Genomic DNA, 25333 nt, shown 5'->3' on the forward strand with positions numbered 1-25333 from the left:
TCCCAGAGCATATTATAACCATAGAATCAAATAACAGCTATTACATTATTTATGGGTTTTAAAAGAGGTCGTTACTCGTTAGACTGTTATTTATAGACCTATTTTGATTTGTAGAATAATAGCCATTACCATTATTAAATAACGGTAACAGCCTTTAAATAACGGTAACAGCCGTTACCAATATGGTATAATTTGTGGGCTGGTCGGAGGCAGAAATCACATGATTTTATCACTCCAAAACAATCCAAAAACCAGGGGTGAGCATTCGGTTCAGATCGAATCGAATTGAATTAAATTATGAAAATTGAATTACATATTCTAGAAACCGAACCGAACTGAAATGGATGAAAAACCGAATCTAATCGAACCGCTCTATTTTGGTTAGGTTCGGTTCAAACCGATCGGTTTTGATTTTTTATTATTTTTTAATTTAGATTTGATTTTCAAGTTATTTGATCTAATTTTGACTTTGGTTTGAACCTAATAACTATTAATCAATGAAATTAAAAAATTTATATATATAAAATTAAATATAATTCATAAATTCCCCATAAAAATAAATCAATTCAAAATCGATTTAGTTTGATTTGGTTTGATTTGAATATATAAAATTACTATTCGGTTCGGTTTAACTAATTTTTTTCTCTTGAAAATCATACCGAACCTAAATAACTAAAATTTTTATAATATAAAATCGAACTGAATCGATTAAATTTTAAAACCAAATAGATTGAACCAAATTGATTCGGTTCGGTTCGATTTTTTGATTTGAACAGAAATCTGCTCGGCCCCACCAAAAACCACTTAATTTCAGTCCAAAATAACATAGAATAATTCAGAGTAATAATTCAGTCTAAACTCACTTTTTTACTGTCAAATAATGCTCCATTCTCTAGTCTCCATCTTCATAACTCATTTTCTCTTAATTGAAAACAAAAGACAGTAGTGAGCAGCCCCTTATTGAGTGTTCTAAATTTGTTCTTGCAAACAAAAGGCATTAACATTCTCTATTCTCTATTCTACTACAAGTTCTACAACCTTGCAAGTTACAACATCTTAAAAATATGAGTGTTCTTTATTTTTTTGATATTTATGTCAATTATTTACTGATTTTTTTCTTTTTTTTTGCATTTTTATTTTTGAAAATTGTTGTTAATGTTAGATTTATTATTAAACTTATAGTTTATGTGCATTTTTTCTAATGTTGATTTATTTTTCTAAAAAACAAGTATATAATTGTTGTTTATTGCTTCTTGAAACATTTTTAGAATTAATTTTATTAAAATAAATTTTAATTACAAAATAACATCAAATACAATTTTAATTTTTTAGATATTTCCTATTTGCTAAAACTAAGTATAAGTGTAAATGTTGGAAAAGTTTACATTACTTTTCATAAATTTAATTGTAAGATAAAACTTTAAAGTTTAAATTTAAATTAAATACTTATTTAAATTTAGTTTTAGTTACTTATTTAATTTTTCTAAAATTGTTTTTGATGTTAGATTTATTGTTAAATTTATAGTTTGAAGCATTAGTTTGCTCGATCTATAGGTTTATGTGTATTTGTTTTAATGTTGAAATATTTTTCTAAAAAATATGTTTAGAATTGTTGTTTGTTACTTCTTGAAAAAATTTTTAGAATTAATTTTATTAAAATAATTGTTAATTACAAAATAACATCATATAAAATTTTAATTTTCTTGATATTTGCTATTTGCTAAAACTAAGTATAAGAGTAAATATTATAAAAGTTTACATTACTTTTCATAAATTTAATTGTAAGTTTAAACTTTAAGGTTTAAATTTAAATTTAATGCTTGTTTAAATTTAGTTGTTGATATAATTTTCTCAACACTGAAAATGCCTCAAGAAAATAGCGGTACTGGTAAACCAAGTGATGACATTGGATGAAAGTTTACTACTCCGATAAGTAAAAAAGGAGAAATGATTTGTAATTTTTGTGAAAATAATAACAGGAGGAATAACTAGATTGAAGTTACATTTGGCTAATATACCAAATCAAGTTGCTAGTTGTAAGAAAGTGTCATCAGAAGTAAAGAAACACATGCATGCTATGTTGAAGGATTTTGAAGTTGCTAAAAGGGATAAAGAAAAAACAGAGAAAGAGAATTCGAAGAAGAAATAATGAATATGAACCAGGTGGATGATGATGATGATGATAAGGAGGATATAGAATTAGAAATGGTAAGACGAGAAAGTATGAGACAATTTGATGAAGAAGAATTTCGAAGGAGAGCTGGTGGCCGTTATGAAGGTGGTGGTAGTAGTCGCCAACCCCAAGGATTTGGTCGGTCAGCCACTGTTTGTGAAAGGGGTAGAGAAGCCACAAGACATACATCAACACCAGCTGAACGATTGGTTATCGCTGAAATTGAGTTAGAGAAGAGTAGAGCTCAATCGAAGAAGTCAAAATTAAATACTAAATGGCTAAAGATACAAAAGGAAAATTTGCTTAAAGCTTTTAGAAATTTTATAGTCCATAATAGATTGCCTTTTAATATTGCAGAGTCACCTTGGACTTGGTCACTTTTAAAAACAGCTGCTGAAGTTGGGACAAATATATCACCCCCAAGTGTTTATGAGATTCTCGAGATATTTCTGAAAAATGAATACAATGAAATGAAAAAATTTATTGCTTCATTTGAGGGGATATGGAAAGAAAGGAGAGTTTATCATCATGTGTGATAATTGGAGCGGACTAACTCGAATGAGCATAATTAATTTTGTTGCGTATTCAAATCGTGGCATAGTGTTCCACAAGTCTATTGATATATGAAATGTGGAACGTAAAGATGCAGTTCATTATTTCAAAATTATGAAAGAAGTAGTTGAAGAAATCAGCCCAGAGAAGGTTATTCAAGTGGTGACAGATAATGAGGCTGTTCTCAAAGCTGGTGGAAAGAAATTAATGGAAAATTTTCCTAACTTGTATTGAATAGCTTGTGTAGCTCCTTGGATTGACCTAATTTTAGCAGATTTTGAAAAGAGAAAAAGCTTCAAGAAAGTTATTGAGCAAGCCAAAGTTGTCACTCAATTCATTTACAATCATAATTGGGTGGTAAATTATATGAAGAAATTTATAAACAATAGAGATATTGTTCGACTCGGCATTACACAATTTGTCACAAATTTCATTGCTTTGGAGTCTATTATCCGATGTAGGACGAGGTTGAGAAATAAGTTTGAATCAGAGCAATGAATAGCAAGTAGGTTTGGTCAGACTACCAGTGAAGCTCCTGATGAAGCAAGGAACATTGTTCTTAGCTTGGGTAACGAGGAAAGAAAATTTTGGGAGAAAGCCTAAGAAATAATAAAAATTCAAGAGCCTTTACTTAAAGTTCTGAAATTATTAAATTTGAGGCAATTGAAAGAGCAAAGTTAACAATCAAAGCTAATGCCAAAAGCTATATACAGTATTGGAAAATCATTGATCATCGTTGAAATATTCAACATCATGATTTACATACAGTTGGTAAGTTGATGCCTTAATTAGGTATATTCACTATATAAAAAAAATTTAAATCATTTTAATAACTAAAATGTATATGTAACAACCAGAGAGAAAAAAAAAATGAAGATGGGACTTTTGGCGTGTGACAGTGGAATTCCACTGTCACAGCCAGCTTTTTATAATAATTAAAAAAAAAAAAAGAGTTCAAAATCGGGAGGAGGAAAACCACCCCCCCCCCCCCCCAATCTCTCTTCTCTCCTCTCCTTCCCTCTCTTCTTCTTCTTTCTTTTTCCGATGACCGGCCAGCGACCTCCCAAGCGACTCCCCACCCGACCGGCGACCTTCCGGTGACGGCAAGAGCCACCAGAAAGGGAGGAGAGAGAGAAAATCTGCGCACAGTGGGCAGCGGCTTTCCGGCGCGATTTCGGCTTCATCCGACGTCCGATCGAGGCGATTCAGGTGGCGTCGGAAAGCTTGTTCCGAGAGCTTTCTTTTGATACCAATTTTGCAGCAAATGAAGGTCGGATGAGCGAGATATGGAGGAGAGAAGTTTCGGGTTTTTCAAGCTTTTTCGTCAGATCTAGGACGATCGGACAATTGGATCGACGATCCGAGATCACATATGGACTGAGGAATAGGAGAGGAACATGGTGGTATGATCAGATCCGGCAAATTTTGCCTGCGACCGGCGGCCGGCCACCGTGCGTGGTGGTTCCGGCGGTGGCTCTGATAGGCTATGGAGGTGATTCAACTTCCAGAGGCTTCCTCATAAATTTTTGGAATTTTTGAGACACAGATAAACTTCGGGTAAGACAATTTTTATTATTTCTCTGTCTGTGGAGCATAAATACAGTGTTTCTTAAACAGGAAAAATTGGAGAAAAATTCTAAGAAAAATATATGATAAAAGTAAAATTATTTGGAGATATTCTATGGTGTTTGTTGAATTTTTGAGTGATTGTAGAATATTTTTGAAAAATATAGATGGAATTTAGTTAGATTTTTAGCATATAGGCATATAAGATTATTTGAAATTAAGATAATTAAATTTTATATAATTGGTTGAAGCTTGAGGATGGAGGTTTAAATATGTGAATATTTAATTAGGTTGAATTAAGAATATGTTAGATGTTGGAAACTTATAGAATCGAGTAAAATTCTTGAATAAAATATTCATGGGAAATTAGAAAATTATAATTCATTTTGCAATAGCCTTATAATATTATTAAGGACCGCAGGGCAAAATTTTAGAATTTTTAGAGCTTGTTTGAGTGGATTTTTGAAAAATGTCAATTATAGGGACTAAAACGTAATTTTTAAGATTTTGAGTATTGTCTGATTTGGAAGGCCCAAGAGGGGCCATGTGATATTGATGAGATGTGGTTGTGGAAATTGAGAATTTAGAAGTGTTATTTGAGCCTTTTTGCAGGTTGGTAGGTCCCAGGTATAAGGGAAACTCTGCCAGATTTCCGGCATGAATTAGGCTGTCTATTGCCTTTTTAGAGTTTTGTCTTAACTTAGTACTAATAAATTTATTATTTAATTATTAGGTGATCGAGGTCAGCTATTTTTTTGCATCCAGCAGGCACAATAGTCATCAGTGTACTGTGAGTAAAATATTAATTTTAATTGTAATTTCGATATTATTATATGTTTACGCATGCCCATGCATCACTTATATGTATGTATCTACGTAGTTAAACTCTAGGCACGTTTTATGTTGCATTCACAACTGTTAAAGTGCCATGGATGTTGTTGTGGTAATTTGGAGCATTGAGCGTGCGTGTGATGTGGTGTGGACTATGGATAGGACGGGTAGACACGGCTTGAGATCTTCGCTGGGACCCGATCCTTCGGGGGTAGTCACGGCTTGAGTTCTTCGCTGGGACCCCAATTTGGTTTATTAAGCGAAAGTCCGGCTTGAGTTCTTCGCTGGCACCAGGTTGGATTTAAGAGAGCTGTATAGGGGATCAGCTCCCATATATTATGATTGATATTACGGGGTGTGTGAGTATTCCAAATTACCTTTTTTATGTTATGATGTGCAATTGTTCTTGATGTTGTATTTCACTCTACAGGGTGCATTAACTTTAGATAGTTATAGAGATTATGGTTAAAATTGATATTTTACTCTCTGAGTCGAACGCTCACTCCTGTTTAATATTTTTTTCCAGGCCACAAGAGGAGTTATTTTACAGAGCAACCTGTTTTCTTCCTCGCAAGTTTAACGTCGATTATTTAATTGTTTTACTATCTTTTCTAAATTTAAAATCTAGAACTCCGCAAGTGTTAGTAATAGTGTGGACCTTGTTAGAAATTGTGTTAATTTAAATTTTTGAGATTTATAAATGAAGATTTGTACGGTATTTAAACAGTTTGTAAATGAGGTAACAGGGTTGAGCTGGGCTCCCCTGATTTTAATTTTCTGAAAATTTCTGGACTAAGTTGGCCCGAAATGAAATTATAACAGTTTAATTTAAATTATCTTATATGTATATTGGGTCTAAATTGTGAGCCTGGTTATGGATTTGAGGAATAGTTAGACTTACTACAGGCCTCGGGGGCTTTAAGCTGACCCAGGTCCTAGTGCCGATCCGGCCCATAGGTTGGGTCATGACAATATATTTGATTTTATAGGATACTTTCTTAATCCTCAATATCTATATGATACACAATATTGAAAATGATGAGGAAATCATATCGGGACTAAAGAAGGCTATCAAATGTGAGAGAGCAATTTAATGAATCAAGCTTGTGCATTGAACCAAGTAAGTGCATAGCTAAGCGAATTTAGCTTTCAAAATTAGTTAGAATTAGAAATAGAGTATAGTCCATTTGATTTTATCATGATTATTAATATTAAAATTATTGAGTGTATCTACCATCTATTATACTAGGCACTAATGGTTGAAGATAAATTAGGGAGCTTTGGTACAGCTTTGGCACAAAGAGCCATTAAAATAATTGATCCAAGTAAAACTAATAACATCTATAATTTTTAAACAATGTTATATTAATTTTGACTTTGAGTCAACATTAAAGTATTTTGTTTATTTATTGAACTATGTATATAATGCAGTTGAATGGTGAATTACTTATGGTGAAAGTGCTCCGGAACTTATAAAAATTGCAATTAAAGTGTTAATTCAAACAACTTCAACATCAAATTATGCAAGAAATATGAGCACTTTTTCCTTTATACATACAAAGTCAAAAATCAGTCTAAGGTATAAAAAGTTACATGCACTTATTTTTGTTCACGATAATATTAGATTAAAAATGAGGAATACAACAATAAAAAGCTGGCAAGAGTTGGAAAGAAATTACAATCCAGTTAACTTGGATTACATTTTTTAAGAAGATGACCCATTAAATCCATGGTTAAAAGAAAGGGCGCTTGATGGTCAAAAAAATCATTGTTTGGATGAAGAAGATATTGCTCCAACTCAAGTAAAAGAAAGTGGTGCTGCTAGTTACAATGCTAAATCTGAACGTTATTTTCTATTGTCAAGTTTAAGTAACGATAATGATTACGATGATTATAGTGGTGACGGTGAAGTTAGAGGAGGATCAATGGGTGGACTTGTAGGTGCTACTTCACAATTACACGAAGGTGATGGCAAAAGTGGAGTGTTAGGTGGCAAAACCCCATTTCCAAAATAGCCAGAGACATATCTACATCATAAATCGCAGGGTTAGAGTGGTGCTAAATTGTCATCAAAGGGCAAAAGTGCTCAACACAAAGGGTATTCTTTTTTTGATTTTGAATCCAGTTATAAATATGGTCATCGTAAAAATATAATACATTAAAGCTTATCGTCTACATCTATATCAAAGCTCTCAAAAACAAAAATCAAAACTATTAAAAACATCCTAAACATTTATTTTCATGATAAGATTAATTATTTACAATTTATATAATTACTTCAAGTCTAAATTAATTAATGTTAATAAAGCCTAAATATGATAAATGATTGGATCTTTATTTGATATATAAATGCTTAATATATAATGATTTGCATAGCACCAAAAAAATTGCATAGCCCGTTTCCGTTACCTGCAACCATGATTATAACAATAGATTTCATGCACATTTCCCATACATACTATATTGATAAGCACGCAAGACATTTTGGAAAAAGAACAGAAAACAAAGTTGGTCTCAAAGATGATGCCCATAAAGTTACCTACAAAATAAGAAACATAAATCAACTAATCAAAGGAGGATAATACAACTCTTAATGATTTTGTAATATATTGACATTTCAGTACTTGTGTCACAAATATAATATAAGGGCAGGTTTCTTTCTAAACGATCAAACAACTTTCAACATTCAACCTAAAAACATGAAACATTAAAAGCAAAGCAACCAAAAATCAATACCCAAGGAATTACCATCTATTTTACAAGCAAGAGCTCAACACTTCCAATTGCATGTAAAACATGAACAACAATCAAAGGCAAAATAATCCAAATATTAAAACTACATCTAATTTAAAAAAGCATAAACTAAACAATCATCAGATACCAAAGAGGCCACATTCTCTACAAAAGATAACCATTTAGCTTAATCATTAATTTTGGTACAGAGTACGCAGAAGCATCTCCCTCCTACCACTATTCATTTTTCCCCCAGAAAGGAGAAGGATAAAATAAGAGGGAGCAGAGATATCCTTCTCCTAGAAGACAAAACCAACAAAAAATTAACAAGCAAATATCCCCACATTAACATGAGTTGTTCAAACAGTCACAGCCTACATGACTATGCTATTCCCCTTGCTCATTACTACTCATCATCATCTTCCTGCATTAAATGAACCATGCACAATCAGACTGAAATACATGTACATATAATAATCAAGGAGTCGGTCATCAATATGGCAACTAACCTCTGCACTGCCATCCTCCTCATTTTCGTCCTCGTCATTCACCTCAGACATGGACTTCTCAGACTCCTCTTCTTCCTTGGGTCCTTCAGACTGAAGTTTACACAAAAAAAAAAAAAAAAGAAACCCATAAACCACTGTAGCTCAATTAAAATTTGACACAGAAGAGGTCAACACAATTACCTGTCCTTTGTTATAGGCTTTCAATTTCTTCTCATACTCGACCTTCCTCTTCTCAGCCTTGGCCACATATGGTGCTTTGTCCTGTAATTACACAAATCACAATCAAATCATTGTTATTTTTACAAAATAAATAAATAAAAGTAGGCGCCCAATAAAATAGAATACTTACAGCTTCGGACATTGACTTCCATCTATCTCCACCAGCTTTCCCAACCTAAAAATTGAAAAAGTTAAATATTAAGTCAAACAGCTGATCAAAACGAAACCTCGAATTGCTAAATCCATCCCAAAAGCTATAAAGACCAACTCATACTCACAGCAGCTACGGATTTGTTTTTAGGGTGTTCTTTTTTGTACTGCTCTCTAAACTCTTCCCTGCAGGCATCAATTAACACCTCCAGTAATTCAATTAAAAATGTTCCATGTGCAAAGAATTTCCAACATATTTGTCTTAAAGAATCATTTCTTTCTGCAGATACTTTAGCACCCTACCAGAAGGAAGAAGATACTTGCAATTTAGACTTTTGAATAAATCATCAAAGGCGGTCAATTTTTCCATTTGTGTTTTAAGTGGAAAACAAGGCGTAAAAAAAAAAAAACACAACTTACATGAAAACGAAGAAAGCACTAGCAGGCCTCTTTGGCTTGTTTGGGTCCTTGGCTGCCTTGCCAGATTTCTTACCTGCTGCCTTTGCAGGTTTCTTGTTCACGGAAAGCCTGTTGCCGTATGAATAACAACGTCACACTTAGAGACACAGATGCACCCATACACAAAAATAATCTAAATAGTAAAGAGCTTCAAGCCACATATTATTTGTTAGATCTAACACATGAAAAGCCACGATTCGCAAGATTTCCAAGGAAGAAAAGAAGTTTGATGAGAAATACTTACTTGGTGTTTTTGGCATCTGACTTCGATTTACCTCCTTTCATGGCGAATCCTGCAAATTAAAGACCAGATCAGTGAAAAAAAAAGGCATAAATGGATCGAAAAAGGCGTAAAATCGTTGAAAAAAAGACAAAACATACCGGTTTGGTAGATTAGGGTTAGGGTTTGGAAAAGAGAGAAAAGGAGAAATAAAATAAAGAGAGACAGAGAGGAAATTGTGAGGAGAGGTCGAGATGGCCAAGGGCGGAGATATTAAGTCATGAGGGAAATTGAAATTCAATTGCGCACGAAATGAAATTGAGGGTTTAGGCGGGATTTGGAAATTCATGCCACGTCATCGATCTGTGTGCTGGAAAGGGATTGGGTGTATGTGCGTTAAGCTTGGTAAGTGTAGGATGATTTGTGTTTTCTATGTGCTTCTTCGCTCTCACAAAGACAGTGCTTCTCTTTTGATTTTTTTTCATAATGCAAGGTTGTGTGGATCGTGGTCAACGCTCAGCCCATTCTGGGCTGGGCTTTTTTTTGGGCCTCCATTTTAACTATTTTTAATTCAATTTAATTAATAATTTTAATTATCTTTAAATTAATAATTAAAATAATTAAAACAAATTTATTCTGAGGATATATGAAAAATCCATAGTTGACAGTGACTAATTACTTATCATTAGTACCAACTGTTCCAGACAACAACTGCATACAACACAATTTTAAAAAATATTTTATTATGATTAATATTTTTAAATTAAAATGTTTTTTAAAAAATTAATTTTATAGAACATTTTAATTCTTTAATTTACCTTTTGATTATATTTTATCAATTAAATTAATTAAATAAAAGATAAAAGCAAAGAGAATAAGACCCTTTCTTTTCTTTATTATTTCTATTTATTTTTTTTCTTATTTTTTTACATTTTAATTTGACTATTAATATTGATATATTTTTTAGATTTAAAATTAATATTACCATATAATTATTAATTATGACATTAGAAATATCATTATGCTAATTATATTAATTATATATTACTTTTTTTATTTTTTGATTTTTAATATTAAAATTTTAATTATTATATAAAATGGAATAGTGAAAGACGAATTTTGTATTTTAATATTTTTTTGATTATTTGTTTTTTAATGATTTAAATATCATAAATCTTGCATTTGTCTTTCAAAATTAATTCAATTACTTTATGAACGATATTTATTTTTTTTTTATAAAATTTTAAATTTTTATGAGAAAATTTACATATTTAATAAAAATATCACTTTATAAGTAAATTTTTTAATTTTCTTTTCTTTTACAGAATTTTAAATTTTTTTACTTTTTTACCTTTTAAATATTTTCTTTTTTTATTTTTATTAATGCAATTAATATTCTTTTAAAACAATATTACATTAGATATTTTTACAATTTTAGTAAATTAAGTAAATAAGTCTTCATTTGACATTAAAATTATGGAGCGAATAAATTTTTTAAAATATTACTTTAAATATTAAATAAAATTAAATAATTATTTGATTATTTTTTATAGTTTTTTTTTCCCTTTTCAATGTTTTCCTTTTTATTTTTATTAACACAATTAAGATAAATTCAAAAAATTAATATTTAATATTACATTAGAATTTCTAAAATTATTAGTAAGCAAAGTAAAAGTTTTCGATTGACATTAAAATTATGGAGGCAAGAAATTTTTTAAAAAATATCACTTTAAATATTATTATATAAAATAAAATAATTATTTTATTATTTCTGTAATTAAATTTTAATGCTTTTATTTAAATATTTAAAAAATATTTTTAAACTTCAATAAAACCCAAAACATGGGCCTTGCATGAAACACACAGAGCCCAGCCTCTGTTTGGATAGTTGCAGAAACAGGGACTTTTGACCGCCTTCCTTTCCTTTCCCTTCCTTCCCTTTCCTTTCTTCCTAAACCTACGATTCCTTCCCCCTGCGTTGCCAGTTTCACTTTCATATTCGTCCTTTCTCTTCTCGCCAGGTATGTCTCCTATGTTTCCTTCTCGCTTTAGATTATTATTTTTTTTGCTAAAGATTATTCTACAGGCGTCATATTGCGAATTGTCTCATTCAATTAGGGTTTTTTTTTTTTGGGTAGAACATTAGTGTGAAACTGCGAGATTTTACCATTTTTTATATTAGGACTGCTTAGATTACGTGATGTCTGTAAATGTATTGGAACAAGTTGGCTGTTCTTCCTTTTGATTTCACAATTTAGGTCATTGAACTGTTTTTTCTTGATGAATGAAAGGGATTTGCCAAAGTCTTTCTCAGGGATTCATGTATTTGTTTGAATTGCAGCTGTTTGGTTAAGAAACAGCTGCTGACTGATTAGTTCTATGTAGTTTAGTGGGATGGAGAGTTCAATCTGCTCTTGTGGTAGAACTTGGATTACTGTTTGGCACAATTTTGTCTATTTCTTCATTATGATTTTCTCTTCGCCGCGTATTCTGTATTCTCGTCTTCTTGTTGAAACAAAACAAATGTGCTTAGTTCAATGACAATTCATTGGTCTCTCCGTTATTTTCCTTCTATCTGAAGTTCGCAAGTTGTTTTTTTTTTTTTTTTTTTTTTAATCTAGCCTGATGTATGGGCATTGTTAAATGAGGATAAAGTTTGTATTTTTGGATGTTTAATGTTGCAAAGTCAGTGCATATGATGGATTACACTTGATCTCTGAACTTCAGGTAAGTTCACATGTTGACATCTCATGTACTGATGCTCATGGCTTTGCACTTATTTCTTTATTTTTCATCTTCTTTTGGTTTATCATTTCGATGGGTAAGAGAATGTTGGAAATAATAGGTTTGTTAATTACTCAGAAGAGGAGACAATGAATATCCCTTCTGTATTCTTTGTTTTCATACCCATCCTCATTTACACAGCCACTGCTTCTTCTGACTTTACTATACTACTCTTTTTCTTTACTATTCTCTCTCGCTTTCTCTCTCTGAAAAGCTGCCTTGAACTGGAATATCTCTAACTCACAATTTCAAGGAAAGTTTCTTTTTCTACATTTTCTTCCCTAAGCTTTTACTCGTCATTTTTTGTTTTCAGTGTTTGGGGTTATGCTTCTCTTGATCTGATCTGCTGATATTTTGTCATTGAGAAAATGTCTCTGTGCAAAAAGAAGTTATTCTTGTTTGGATCCATGGTTGTGTTTACTGGTCGTGGATTTTTGGAGCTTAGAGAGGATGACAGAGCGTACTGTAGTCGTATCAGTGTTGGTGGCTGATAGGTGGCAATATCTTGCCCTTACTTGAATTGTGGATTGGGGAAAGAGTATACTTGCAGTAGGGCAAGGGCAGGGCTGCAGGGGCCAGGGAGGAGAATTTTATGCTGCTAATGAAACTGCTTTGATGCAGGAAACCTTCATAGCTAAATTTTATACTGTTGTTTTGACTCAACCACAAGTCTTTCTTGTCTAAATGTTTGTAATTTTTTTTATATCATTACATTATTTCTTGAACCACACTTTAATAGCCTTTATAAGTTCTGTATCAAGTTGTTATTTTATGTATCTAAAGGTGAAAATCAGTGATTTAACTGCTTTTGTTGTTTATCTTGTATGTCAATTCACAGGTAAGGGAAATGGCTAATAAATCAAAGAAGACTAATGTGGCTAAGAGGGATGTGTTTAAATGGACAGAACGTATGGATGATGCCTTCATTGATGCACTTGTTCATCAACAAAGGCTGGGAAACAGGGTTGATAATGTTTTCACAACAGCAGCATATGATAATATGTTGAAAGAATTGCGTGAAAAGATTGGCATGCCATTTCAGAAAGATCACCTGAAGAATCGTTTGAAAAGCCTAAAAAACAATTTTAAGGAGTGCTTCGACCTTTTTAGTGGTGCGAGTGGTTTTGTATGGAGTCCAGAAACAAAAATGTTTAGTGGAAAGCCTGAAGCTTGGAAAGCATTTGTAAAGGTTTGCTTCTTATGATGTTAGAATCATAAATTTAAAATTGTAGTTCGTTTGCTTGCATGACTACTGACTAACATTTGGATTTGTTGCATTCTTAGGCAAAACCTGAAGCAAAAAAGTGGATGACCACACAAATTGCCCATTATGATAAGTTGGTATTACTTTTCGCTAAAGAGAGGACAAAATCTAATGGTGATAATAATGCAAAGCAGAAAGCAGGCCAATTGGCTATTTCTGGAAGTGGCCGCTATTTTGATGGTACTGACAGGCAAAATGAGACTGCACTTCATCTTGATCTGGAAGATTTAAATGAGATTAATGATGGTACAAGTCAACTAGCAACTCCTGTTGAAGCAAATTCTCAGGCAGATTCTCAAGCACATTCACAGTCTGCAACATCACTGAAAGGCAAAAAACGGATGGCTCCAAAAGTTGATATGTTTGAGAGAGAGTTTAAAAACATAAGGGAAGCAATTAAAGATGTTGCAGATGCAATTAGGGAGGGGAACATTATTGCAGAAAGAGGACGCCCCCGTGTTTACTCAGAGCAAGAAGTATTTGCAGAATTGATGAAGATTGGAGTTGAAAGGCATTTGCGGTACAAGGCATATACTTTCCTCATCGCAAATGCTGGGAGGGTAAGGGCATTCTTTGGTTGCCCAGCTGTGGAGCGCAAGGAGTTTTTGTTGCAGATGATGTATAGTCCTGAAGAATCTTGACAAGTTTGTGGACAAGTTAAGAACTCTCCACGCTTGTGGTGTTGCTTGAAGAATTTTTAGCATAAGTAGTTACATTCAATATATTTTTCTTTTTGGGGTTGTGTTTTAGGTATGCTTGGGGGGAGGAGAAGTAACCTTACTCAGGCTTGTATATAATCAGTGGTAATTGATAATTGCAACACCAATTTTTTGGATGCTTAGTGCCAGAAGTTCATTACATGTATTATAATGTCTATGTATCAGTTATTGTTTGTTTTTTAGGTGTGTTATTGTTGGAATTGCTGTTAAGAAAATAAATTTTTTAAAATTTTTTAACTACTCTAGATAGAGAACATTAATAATGATTTAATAAGTTTTAATTATTAGTAGGCTAAAATGATAAAATAATTTTTTTTTAATTATTTTTCAAATAATATTTAAAATTATGCTTTTTCTATGAAAAGCAATTTTGGTTTTGAAACATCAATGTCAAATAATTACTTTCCCTTAGAAAGTGTTTTTTTTTTTTTTAAAGTAACGTAAGAGAAAAAGATTTTTAAAATATTCAAAATTTTTTTATTTTTTAACTTATTAAATTGATAGATTAATAAAATTCTTTCCTTTAATATTTTGAAACTACTTTAAAGAAAGAATAAATGATAAAAAGCGTTTGATTTAGCTTATAAATAAATTAAATTTATTTATAATTAAAAAAATAAAAAATAAATTAATATTTAATTTATAAATTAAAAATTTATTTAAAATAAATTAAAAATTATAAATAAAGTATCTCTTATATTTTATCTAATTATTTTAAATTTATGTTTATAATTTTCATTTTAACCGTCATAATATTCAATGAAATATTATTTTTTATTATTTTAATAAATTAGATTACTTTTAAATATTTTTTAAATAATTTTATTAAATAATTAATTATTTATTCTTAAATTTACTTATAACTTTAAAAATATATTTTAAATAAAAAATTAAATATAAATAGTTAAGTTAAATATTCTTCAAATTTTTTAAAATATAAAAAAATAGATAATTGTACTAAAATAATGAAACTAATTGTAATTTAATTTGCATTAAAATTTAATGAAAGAATTAAAAATTTTAATAATTAAAAATAAAAAAACTAAATAATATAATTTTTAAAATATAAAATTAAATAATTGGTTAATTTATAATAAAATAGCAATTTAAAAAAGAAATTGCTTCTCTTTATCGTTCACGCGCATGCCACTGCTCACCCCGGCCAGGTCGCCAGGCTCGCCATCACGAACGTACACATCCCTTGATATAAAATAATAGAGGCCGAGATAGCACAGGAGCCGATAGGCTTTCATGGGGGAGATAGCTCATCTATTGGAAAAGTCACGTACTTTATGGTTCATGCCTTAACATCCCCCGACTGTGTCAGCACTCGGCAAAACGTGAACACAGCCATCCTAGTTGGGATATCGAAGTGGTTTAAGATTAGTGGCGAGGTAATGGCACACCACATGTTCGACAAAATTTCTGTTAGAATGCCTTAGAACTGAAAGTTTCAACCTTTTTGATTTCCACTTCGAAGAAAATGGATTGTAAATTCTTGTCCATGAGTCTGTATCAAATAGTGCCTTTGGGAAGTAATTTTTCTAGGAAAAGTAAGATAGCTTTAACTTTGATTGCCCATTCCAATACAAAAGCACACTACAGAAAGAAGCTACCCAAAAACCTTCGGTCTCCGCGACGATCTAAGCTTCCTCCTGATTTTGGGGTTAACTTGTTCCTGAAAACGCCAACCACTGATGGCCACCCCTCGCAAACGGATTCAATTCTAGACGATGATGGTTATGTAGCTAAAGAGGAAGAAGAAGAAGAGGAACGGGAACAAGAAGAAGAAAAAGAGGGACGTAATGGTGAGATTGTTTGGGAATCAGATGAGATTGAAGCAATATCGTCTCTTTTTCAAGGGAGGATCCCTCAGAAGCCTGGAAAGTTGAATAGAGAAAGACCTCTACCGCTTCCACTTCCTCACAAACTGAGACCTCTGGGACTTCCCACTCCGAAAAGGCACATTAAAAATGTTAGTCCATGGGTGGTCTCGTCGCGGGCAACTATTTGCAAGCAAGTTTACAAGAACCCGAGCTTTCTCGTCAGTTTAGCCAAGGAAATTAAATGCCTTAATCCAGATGATGATGTGTCTGTAATTCTAGATGACTGTGCTCGTTTCTTGCGTAAAGGGTCCTTGTCATTAACGATTCGAGAGTTGGGTCATATGGGTCTTCCCGAGCGAGCTCTACAGACCTTCTGTTGGGCTCAGAAACAACCCCAACTTTTCCCTGATGATCGGATTTTGGCTTCCACTGTAGAGGTTTTGGCAAGGAATCAAGACTTGAAAGTTCCATTTGACATACAGAAGTTCACTAGTTTGGCAAGTCGGGGTGTAATTGAAGCAATGATTAGGGGCTTCATTCGAGGTAGAAGCTTAAAGCTGGCTTGGAACCTTCTGTCGGTCGCCACGCAGGACAAAAGATTGTTAGACCCCAGCGTATATGCAAAATTTATACTGGAGCTTGGAAAGAACCCTGATAAACACATGCTTGTGGAGCAGTTGTTTTACGAGCTTGGGCAAAGAGAGAATTTGAATCTAAGCCATCAGGATTGCACAGCTATAATGAAAGTTTGCATTAGGCTTAAAAAATTTGAGCTAGTGAACAGGCTGTTCCATTGGTTTCAACTATCTGGACGCGAGCCAACTGTTGTTATGTACACTACTCTGATTCACAGCTTTTATTCTGAGAAGAAATACCGGCAGGCATTGACTGTGGTTTGGGAAATGGAGGGATCAAATTGTGTCCTTGATCTTCCTGCTTACCGCGTTGTTATCAAGCTGTTTGTTGCCTTGAATGATCTCTCAAGGGCAGTAAGATATTTTTCAAAACTTAAGGAAGCAGGTTTCTCTCCAACTTATGACATATATAGGGCCTTGATTACAGTTTACATGGTTTCTGGGAGGGTGGCAAAGTGTAAGGAGATCTGGAACGAAGCAGAGATGGCAGGATTCAAGTTTGATGAAAAAATGAAGTCAGAATTATTCCAACTTGAAAGAGAAACAAGGTTAAGTTTCTGAACGTTCTTGGATCTTTAAAAGCAATAGTCCCTATGCATGAACTGTGAAATTGTCACTTCTACAAATTTAAACAAATGTTTCTGTTTAAATGCGCATGGATATATTTCTGTTGAAAATAAGAAACTGAGTTAATTCAAAAGTAAAATTCTTGATGCTTTGTTGCAATTTTTTTTTTTTTTTTGTCGAAAGCTTTGTTGCAATTATCAGAATGGACTGTAGATTAGACATTAATACATAGAGAGAGAGAGAGAGAGAGAGAGAGAGAAAAAAACTCTGAACTTTTATATAGGAATGGTGGAATCCTTTGGACATCTTATAGGAAATGATTCCTTTGTGATCTAGTTGGTGCATGAAATGAGTTCGTTAACTCTTATCAACACTTTATGCCTGCAGAGTGTTTATTGATTCTCTAGAAATATGATTCCTCTTGAGTTCCTGATTTAACTTGTTTATCCAATTCAATGTACAGAACTGGGGATGACAATCTGTTATTGTAGGTTGAGAGTATCTCACCTCCCGTGGAAATTATGGAGGTTTGGAAAACATAAGAGATGTTGTGCACACACATATTTGACAACTGTTTGTGGTGATATTCCATAAATAGGATTGCTTAATTGATAGAATTATTAAAATACACATTTTTATCTGCCAACCTGCATTAACAGAGTACGTCAATCAAGCATGAACATACATACATGTGATAAATGGATGAGTCATCCCTTATTAGGCTCTGGTGATCACTTAGACTGTATTAAGATACCTTAGCTTTTGAAATATAATAATTCACTGTCTGCTTCTTCCACTTATCATTTTCAAGATAGGCTTCATAAAAGCTTACTTCTCCGTTTGTTCTTACTGTCAGCCCAATAGTGCTTCTTGTGCCATAACATCCCTGTACATCAGACAGACACCTATGAGTAACAAGTGCCATCAACTTCCTTCCAAGTGAATAAATCTATCATATTTACCAGTGGAGTCTCCACTTCAACGAATATGGAGCTTAGACTGTATTCCCAATCGAGGGAACAAATGCCTGGCGACCTGTTTTGTTCAGCTTTAACTGTCTCTCATTAGTTTGTCTAGGATCTCTTCGGCAGGGATTTCACCTTCACCATATTTATCAAGCTCTTCCTTGAAATTCTGTTCCAAGCGCTTTGCCTGCATGAGAATAGAAAGATCAATTGAAACTTTAGGGAATTGGAGATACCTGCTTTCCTGAGTTGATGGTTTATAGTTTTATCAGAATGTAGGGTATAATTCTAACCTTGGGCCAGGGAGAGTCGAGCTTGGCATTTGAAAGGACATGAATACCAGGAGAAACCTCTTGAATGACAATAGGTTCATCTTTGGGCCTGTTAGAGATATATACCATGCTTCTGGATGAAACATTGGCCAGTAACAGGTTAAACCCATTGTACTGATGAGCCTCTTGAACCAGTGCCTCTGCAAACTCCTTAGGACTCTTTGGACTCTGTGATGTTGCAGAGAATAAAATTAGATTCAACTGCCAATGTGCCTATCTATTAAAAAAAATAATAATAATCTTACAATTAGCTACCTCCAAGAAAAGAACAGGAAGTTCTCCTCGGCTCTTTGCCTCAGGGAGTGCATGAAGCTCCAAAACATTTGTGAGGAAAGCTACCCTGCCTGCCCTTGAACAAGCCAACCAAGTTCCTCCTGCTGCTGCATCTCTCCCTCCCAATATATCACACCCGTCCCACCATGCCACTGGCATTGTAAGCCTACAGATCAAAAAAGAAAACTTTCAAAACTTCAAAAATCATACAAAACAAAAAGAAAACTCAAAACCCATCAATGTAGAAACTTGCCTGTTGTGATATTCATCTCTGTTTTGCATTAGAAGCAAAGGTTAGAGACGGTGAACTTGCCAAATAAACACAGCTGTGCACATTGTTGAACTCTATCAAGTGTTGGGTGTTTGGGCTTTATCTGCAGAACCGGAAATATAAAGAAAAATTCTGATGGTGGGAGAACAGTGAGAGGGAAGGATAAGTATCAATTGCTGTTGCATTCTTTCTGCTTTGTACTACCCACTGTATATAACCCAAAAACCTCCCTTCTAGCAACCATAATTAAGCAATAATGAGTAATTATACCTGCTAATGATAGCTAGCAAACAATAAATCATAAAGACCATTGAGAAATGGATACCTGCAAAGAGAAAAAGGGTAAACTAAAGCTTTGTCTCTCTGGTTTTTAATCAAACTGGTGATGGGCTATTCTAATCCATAATTATAAAACTCTCTGCTTTACAAACTGGATTGCAGAGTCAAATTTATTAAATGAAAAATTAAATCAACCATAGTTTTGATCTAACATATTTTTTTATTTAGTTAAACCCATCCAATTTTAAATATACCCATGAAATCTGGTTGTTATTTTTACACAGAGTCAGCAATATTTTATAAAATTATCAACCCCAAGTCATGCCACAAGTCACCAAACCATATTCTGGGGCTACCGTGGAAGCAACGAACACCTAAAGTGTGTCCGGTGCGTCCTAAATCGAGGCTCTGCATTTCAGCTCCAATCCCAAAAAACGGTTTCAATGAGGAGTGTGTATGGGTCGGTCTGATTGGGCCCAACGTATTTACTCAAATCAAATCGGTCAAATTGGTTTGTAAAGTGTTGAAATTGGAACAAATAAAATAAATTACAAAACTAATATCTTTGATTTTTATAATAAAATGGATTGGATTCAATTTGATAATTTGAATTGTGTTTTTTTTTCCTTAATTTTTTTTAAATTCATACATTACTTTTTAAGATTTTTATAACTCAATTCTTGCTCGTGCATATATTAAATTAAATAATTAAAGTTATTGTTATTTATTAATTAAAAATATAATTTAATACATTTAATTTTAAATTAAATTTCTTGATAATAAGTTTTTATAAATTATCTTTTGATGTCCCAAAATATGTCCAAGAGGGGGGTGAATTGGACTTTAAAAACAATTTTCGGTTCTTGCTCAAAACCTTTGAAAATTGCAGCTAGGTTCAACTAAATTGACTAATGTGAAAAATGAACAATACAGCTCTATTGACAAGTTGATTCAAAGTTAGGCTATATGCAATCAGTATACTGTTCTAACAAATTATATCAGCATTCAGCAGAGATATCAGTAATCTGGATAAGTTTTTAACACAAAGAACCAGAGCGAGATACCGGATATACTAACCGATGAGATCAAACAACAAGCAGATTATATCAGATATCAGCAGATTTAGCAGTAAACTGATTTTCTCAGATTGCAGCAAGATTAACAGCAAATGGCCTCAACTTTCATATCAACAAAAACATATCAATCATAAAGTTAAAATGCATAAATGTAAAGAGCAAGGGTTGAGAAAATGAACACTGAAATTTTTATAGTGGTTCGGCTCAACTAGCCTATATCCACTCTCTCAAAGATCCCACTTTGAGTCTTCACTTCACTATTCTTCTCTTTTAAAGGCAAGAGACAAAAGCCCTTTACAAATCTTCTCACCAAAGCTTTTACAAGTAGCTTCACACTTCTACCAAGTGTTATCCCAAACATTTTTTCACAATCAAGCTTCAATAGGTGCTTGAATGACCTCTCATAAATGATAATAATGTGTTTAAAACTCACTCTCACTCAATACAACAGAATCTATAAAGAAGAGTTGAGTAAATAACCCAATGATGAGCAATAAAAACACTTTGAGCACTTAGAATGAAAGCTTTTATGATTTTGAACAGTGGAGAGACTTTCATTAAGTGCAAAATGGCCAAAGGTAGGTGTATTTATGGCTTTGGAACGTTTTTGACCGTTTGGAAACTCATTTGAACGTTACAGTTACGAATTTCAAGAAAATAGCAGTTATTTTGTCGTTTTCTGCGATGTTGTGCAGAATTGAGACAGTTAGCATACTTGAGAAAATAGCAAACCAGTTAGCATACCAGGAAAACTTTTCTGCATAATTTTCAAAGCTATAAAACTTTACACCAAATCATAGTCAAATACTTTTTAGGCCAATAATGATGTTTAAAAGAAAAATCTTTTGAGGGATTGAAAATAAGTATCATTGACTTTTACTCCTCAATTCTTTTCACAAGTAATTCTAAAAATAAAACTTAACTTCTATACTATATGTAACTTCTATACTATATGTACCTTCAATTCTGATTTTCAATGCAGCTTTAGAAGGTAACCTTTTCTTCTTTTATCTCCTTTGATTCGTCCTGTGTTATCCTTAGACTGTCATCTTTTCTTCAGAAGCACGAATCCATCATGAAATCCTTGTGTCTTTTTCTTTGAGATGCAAAACACTTAAAACAATGTTAGTTTGATTCTAGTTGAGTTTTGGTATCATCAAAATCTATGCTCCTTTGAGCTTGTGGGGTCAACAATCTCCCCCTTTTTGATGATGACAAAACTCAATTGAATCACCATGTAAATATTAATAAGTGTGAGTATATGTATGAATGTATATGTGAGAATGACTCCCCCTATGTATGTGCTTATATCAACAATTAATCACAAATAACTCCCCCTTAATAATTTCAATGAAATATTCATAAGCATTTTCTTAAGGAGTCAAGTGTGACTAAATATACTAACTAAATATGCACAATATGCACACTAATCACAAACTGTATATCATTCACAAGTTATATCATCAATATGCACACCATAAAGTTATATCAACAATATACTAATCACAAACTATATCAACCACAAGTTATATCAACAAGATTACTCATTCATTTTCTCCCCCTTTTTGTCAGCATCAAAAGATCATGGGAGAAATTATGCACATGTGTATAAATCAAAATTCAGTTTAAGTGCAGTGAATAAACAGTCAAAACAGTAACTGATATAGCAAGCTAATTAAAGTTCAGAATAAAACTAAAAGTAGCAAACTAAGTAGCAAATTAAGAGACAGACTGTTGGACAAAATTCAATCATTAAACATGCAGAATGGTTGTTTATCCTTTTAGCCTAGAGCTTCGTCTGATTGGTTTTGGAGCAGCCATCTTCAACTTCTTTGGCTTGACAGGTTTATCACTCAAGGTTTGAAGAATTGCAGCAGCCATTGCAGTTCCTGGTGTCAAAGGAATAACAGGGCCAGCTGCTAACTCAGTTGCAGCAGTAGTACCAGATTCTGCTGTCAACTTTTTGCCAGTTTTAGCCTTTTTGCCAGATGGTTTACCAGTTTCCTCTTTTTGCTTCCTTCTTTGTTCCTTTTGAGCTGTTTTTGCTTTGTCTTTTGCAGGAGCAGCAGAAGCAGGAGTCTGTGGTTCTGCCTCAGATTCTGAGTCACTCATATCCGGCCCACTTCCTTCTTTGCTGCCTCCATTACCATTTCCATCATCAGAATCATCTTTATCTTTTTCAGTTTCCTCTTCTTCCTCTTCTTCCTCTTCTTCCTTTTCTTCCTCTTTCTCTTCTTCTTCTTCTGTTTCTTCTTCTTCCTCTTCTGTTTCTTCTCCTTCCTCTTCTGTTTCTTATTCTTCCTCTTCTCCTTTCTCTTCCTCTTTTTCTTTTTCTTTCTCTGTTTGAGGGACAGAACCAGTAGCAGCCTTACTGGTTTCTCCAGCTTCAGTGCTTGAAATACCCAGATGAACTTTGATTTTAAATAATTCTTCCACAATTTTATACATTAACATCAAAGTGCCATCAACTTTAGAATTAAGAGCATTCATAAGAACAGTTTGAAAACCTCTAAATTTCTGTAGCTCTCCAAGTTCAATTTCAACAAATTCCCTCAAGTTGTTTACTTCTTCCAGAATTCCTTCAACATTAACAGTACCGCTTGCACTATCCTTGGAACTAGCACCTTGTTCAAATCTAAGTTTTCTGCCATCATCATCTTTTTGCAGACTTGTAATTGGGATCATATTTGTCCTAAGTTTCTCGGTTTCCAAAGGGATCCCAAAGTCTCTAAACAGACCATTAAGAAGATGGGCATAGGGTAGCTTGTAAGGTGGTTTCCATTTCATGATTTGCATCAGCATAAAGTAGGCAAGATTAAATTCAATTTGATTCACAATATGCCAAATTATGCAGAGATCAAGGGTACTTAAATAATTTGGACTGCCGGTTCTAGGATTCAACACATAGACGATAAAACTATGAAGAATTTTGATGTGTTGATGAGCATGGGTAATGCTAGTCTTATCCTTTACTTCCCCTTTAAATACTTCAGCCTCAAAATCTCTTTTATTAAATCCACCAACAGCAAAAACTTCTTTGTGAGAACAAATTTTATTCCCACTGTTTGGGATTCCTAGGGCTTTGGCTAATCTATCAACCGTCACTTCATAGACTTTCCCTTTCATTTTCACCTTAAAGGATTCATCTTTGTCAGAATCATCAACCCTTAAATTCTTATAGAATTCTTGAACTAAGTCCACATATACTCCTTCAGTGTCAGAGCACAATTTGTCCCATTTTTGATATTCAAACAAGGATTGTAAAGGAACAGAAACTTCAGTAAAAGCAGGCCAGTGGATATACCTGGGTTCATGAATGGCCCTTTCCATATGCACAACTGGAGCTTTTGAAGTCTTTTTTTTTTGTTCCTTTTTCTTGGACAGGCTCACTGGTTCTTTTCTTGGGCGTTTCTTTTGATTTTCCAATTACCATAGGAACATCTTTTTGTGGAGGAGGAGATGCAGGAACACTTGCGTCAGTGGAGTCCGAAGATGATGAATATGTGGGGATTTTTGCTTTGCCTTTTCCTTTTTCCCGCGCCATGATCAACCCAGAAGAAAATTAGGCCGAAAGGACAGTGAAAACTGAGATTTGCAGAGACAGAGAGTGCGAATCGTTACCAAGAGCGTCAAAAACCAAAAAAAAACTAATCCAACAAGAAATGGTTTCTTTCGGCAGATTTAGACAAATAACAGAAATGAAAAAATTTTGGGGATTTTCTAACTTGAAACAATCGATTTAATCAATTCACAGCCAATGGGTTTCGGAAATATTTAAGAACGATGAAGGGAGACAATGGTTGCAAGTGGAAAGAAAATGCATCCGTTCGGGTTTTGGGAGGCGATGCGACGGAAAAGAGAAGGAGTTTTGAATTTTAAAACTGAAAAGACATAAATGGAGACATTTGCAGAGAATGGGTACCGTGTATCAGTGGAGAAGTAGTGAGAAGATTGATGGTTCAGAAAAAAAATTTTGAGTCCCGCGCTAGTTTATATGTTAAAATTCTATTTTGCCCTTAGATCACATAGAGATGCAATGCTCTAGATAGAGGGGTATTTAAGTAATATGCTCTTTAAACATGCAGAATAGGCGCTCGAAAATAAGAATACTTTTAGAGTTTAAGTACAATCAAATCTGACTTCCAGTTTGCCAACGAAAAGTTAGGAGCAGTGGTAAAGCGTTTAGCAATCACGAAAATTAGCAAACAGACTAGTATGCCACTGTGATCAAATTCTGCAGAATACTGTTCATATCTGATAAGACCCAGAATTTTTCAACTTGCACCAGAAATATCAGAATGCATTTTTAACACAACAAACCAATATATATCACTTCATTTTCATATAGAAACATGAGAATGCATCAAAACTTAATCAAGAGCATCAATCATACCAAGTTCTCTTCTTATTTTGCAGAAAATTTCCTCATTAAGTGGCTTTGTAAAAATATCAGCAAGCTGTTTTTCAGAAGGGACAAATTCAATTTGAATATCACCATTCTGAACATGATCCCTAATAAAATGATGTCTAATTTCAATATGCTTGCTTCTAGAGTGTTGAACAGGATTTTTTGATAGGTTTATAGCACTAGTATTGTCACATCTTATGGGAATGTGATCAAATTTAATTTCAAAATCTTCAAGCTGTTGTTTCATCCACAAAATCTGTGCAACACAACTTCCAGCTGCAATATATTCAGCTTCTGCAGTAGAAAGTGCAACAGAAGTTTGCTTTTTACTGTGCCATGAAACTAATGCATGACCTAGAAATTGACAAGTTCCAGAAGTGCTTTTTCTGTCCAATCTACTACCAGCAAAATCTGAATCACTATAACCAATAAAATCAAATGATTCACATTTTGGATACCATAAGCCAATGTTGTGAGTGCCAATGAGGTACTTAAAAATTCTCTTAACTGCTACAAGATGAG

At 33.3% G+C, this 25333-nt stretch overlaps 3 protein-coding genes, 1 long non-coding RNA gene, 1 other non-coding gene and 1 pseudogene across 7 annotated transcripts; 4 read left to right on the forward strand and 2 right to left on the reverse strand.

Annotated features, from left to right (window-relative positions):
• Window positions 1–3898: 3898 nt before the first annotated feature.
• Window positions 3899–6001, forward strand: LOC131170385 (uncharacterized). The gene is made up of 3 exons (XR_009141156.1): window positions 3899–4282; window positions 5025–5081; window positions 5649–6001. It is a non-coding gene; the product is annotated as an uncharacterized LOC131170385 (long non-coding RNA).
• Window positions 6002–8016: 2015 nt separating this feature from the next.
• Window positions 8017–9848, reverse strand: LOC110662920 (high mobility group B protein 2). Its single transcript, XM_021822088.2, has 8 exons — window positions 9574–9848; window positions 9437–9485; window positions 9154–9261; window positions 8862–8919; window positions 8714–8758; window positions 8545–8625; window positions 8365–8454; window positions 8017–8279 (listed from the first exon to the last, which is right to left on the reverse strand). Exons 2-8 carry the CDS (start codon window positions 9475–9477, stop codon window positions 8262–8264), a joined length of 441 nt encoding a protein of 146 aa, XP_021677780.1. The 5' UTR covers window positions 9478–9485; window positions 9574–9848; the 3' UTR covers window positions 8017–8261.
• A 1422-nt stretch (window positions 9849–11270) lies between these two features.
• Window positions 11271–14361, forward strand: LOC110662921 (uncharacterized protein At2g29880). Of its 3 annotated transcripts, XM_021822091.2 has the most exons (4): window positions 11277–11433; window positions 12510–12882; window positions 13035–13385; window positions 13481–14361. In XM_021822091.2, exons 3-4 carry the CDS (start codon window positions 13044–13046, stop codon window positions 14099–14101), a joined length of 963 nt encoding a protein of 320 aa, XP_021677783.1. In that variant the 5' UTR covers window positions 11277–11433; window positions 12510–12882; window positions 13035–13043; the 3' UTR covers window positions 14102–14361. The 3 variants fall into 3 exon arrangements, with proteins under 3 accessions (XP_021677781.1, XP_021677783.1, XP_057987090.1); XM_021822089.2 differs by lacking the exon at window positions 12510–12882 and having other exon boundaries at window positions 11271–11433; XM_058131107.1 differs by lacking the exon at window positions 11277–11433 and having other exon boundaries at window positions 11482–12882.
• Window positions 12113–12175, forward strand: LOC131178249 (small nucleolar RNA snoR101). Its single transcript, XR_009147383.1, has one exon. It is a non-coding gene; the product is annotated as a small nucleolar RNA snoR101 (small nucleolar RNA).
• Window positions 14362–15308: 947 nt separating the features above from the next.
• On the forward strand, window positions 15309–17353 carry LOC110662923 (pentatricopeptide repeat-containing protein At2g01860). Its single transcript, XM_021822093.2, has one exon. The coding sequence runs from the start codon at window positions 15663–15665 to the stop codon at window positions 17199–17201; it is 1539 nt and encodes a 512-aa protein (XP_021677785.2). The 5' UTR covers window positions 15309–15662; the 3' UTR covers window positions 17202–17353.
• A 331-nt stretch (window positions 17354–17684) lies between these two features.
• LOC131171329 (uncharacterized) lies at window positions 17685–19786 on the reverse strand (annotated as a pseudogene).
• Between the last annotated feature and the right edge of the window lie 5547 nt (window positions 19787–25333).

This window comes from Hevea brasiliensis, chromosome 2, assembly GCF_030052815.1.
Source record: "Hevea brasiliensis isolate MT/VB/25A 57/8 chromosome 2, ASM3005281v1, whole genome shotgun sequence".
NCBI lineage: Eukaryota > Viridiplantae > Streptophyta > Magnoliopsida > Malpighiales > Euphorbiaceae > Hevea > Hevea brasiliensis.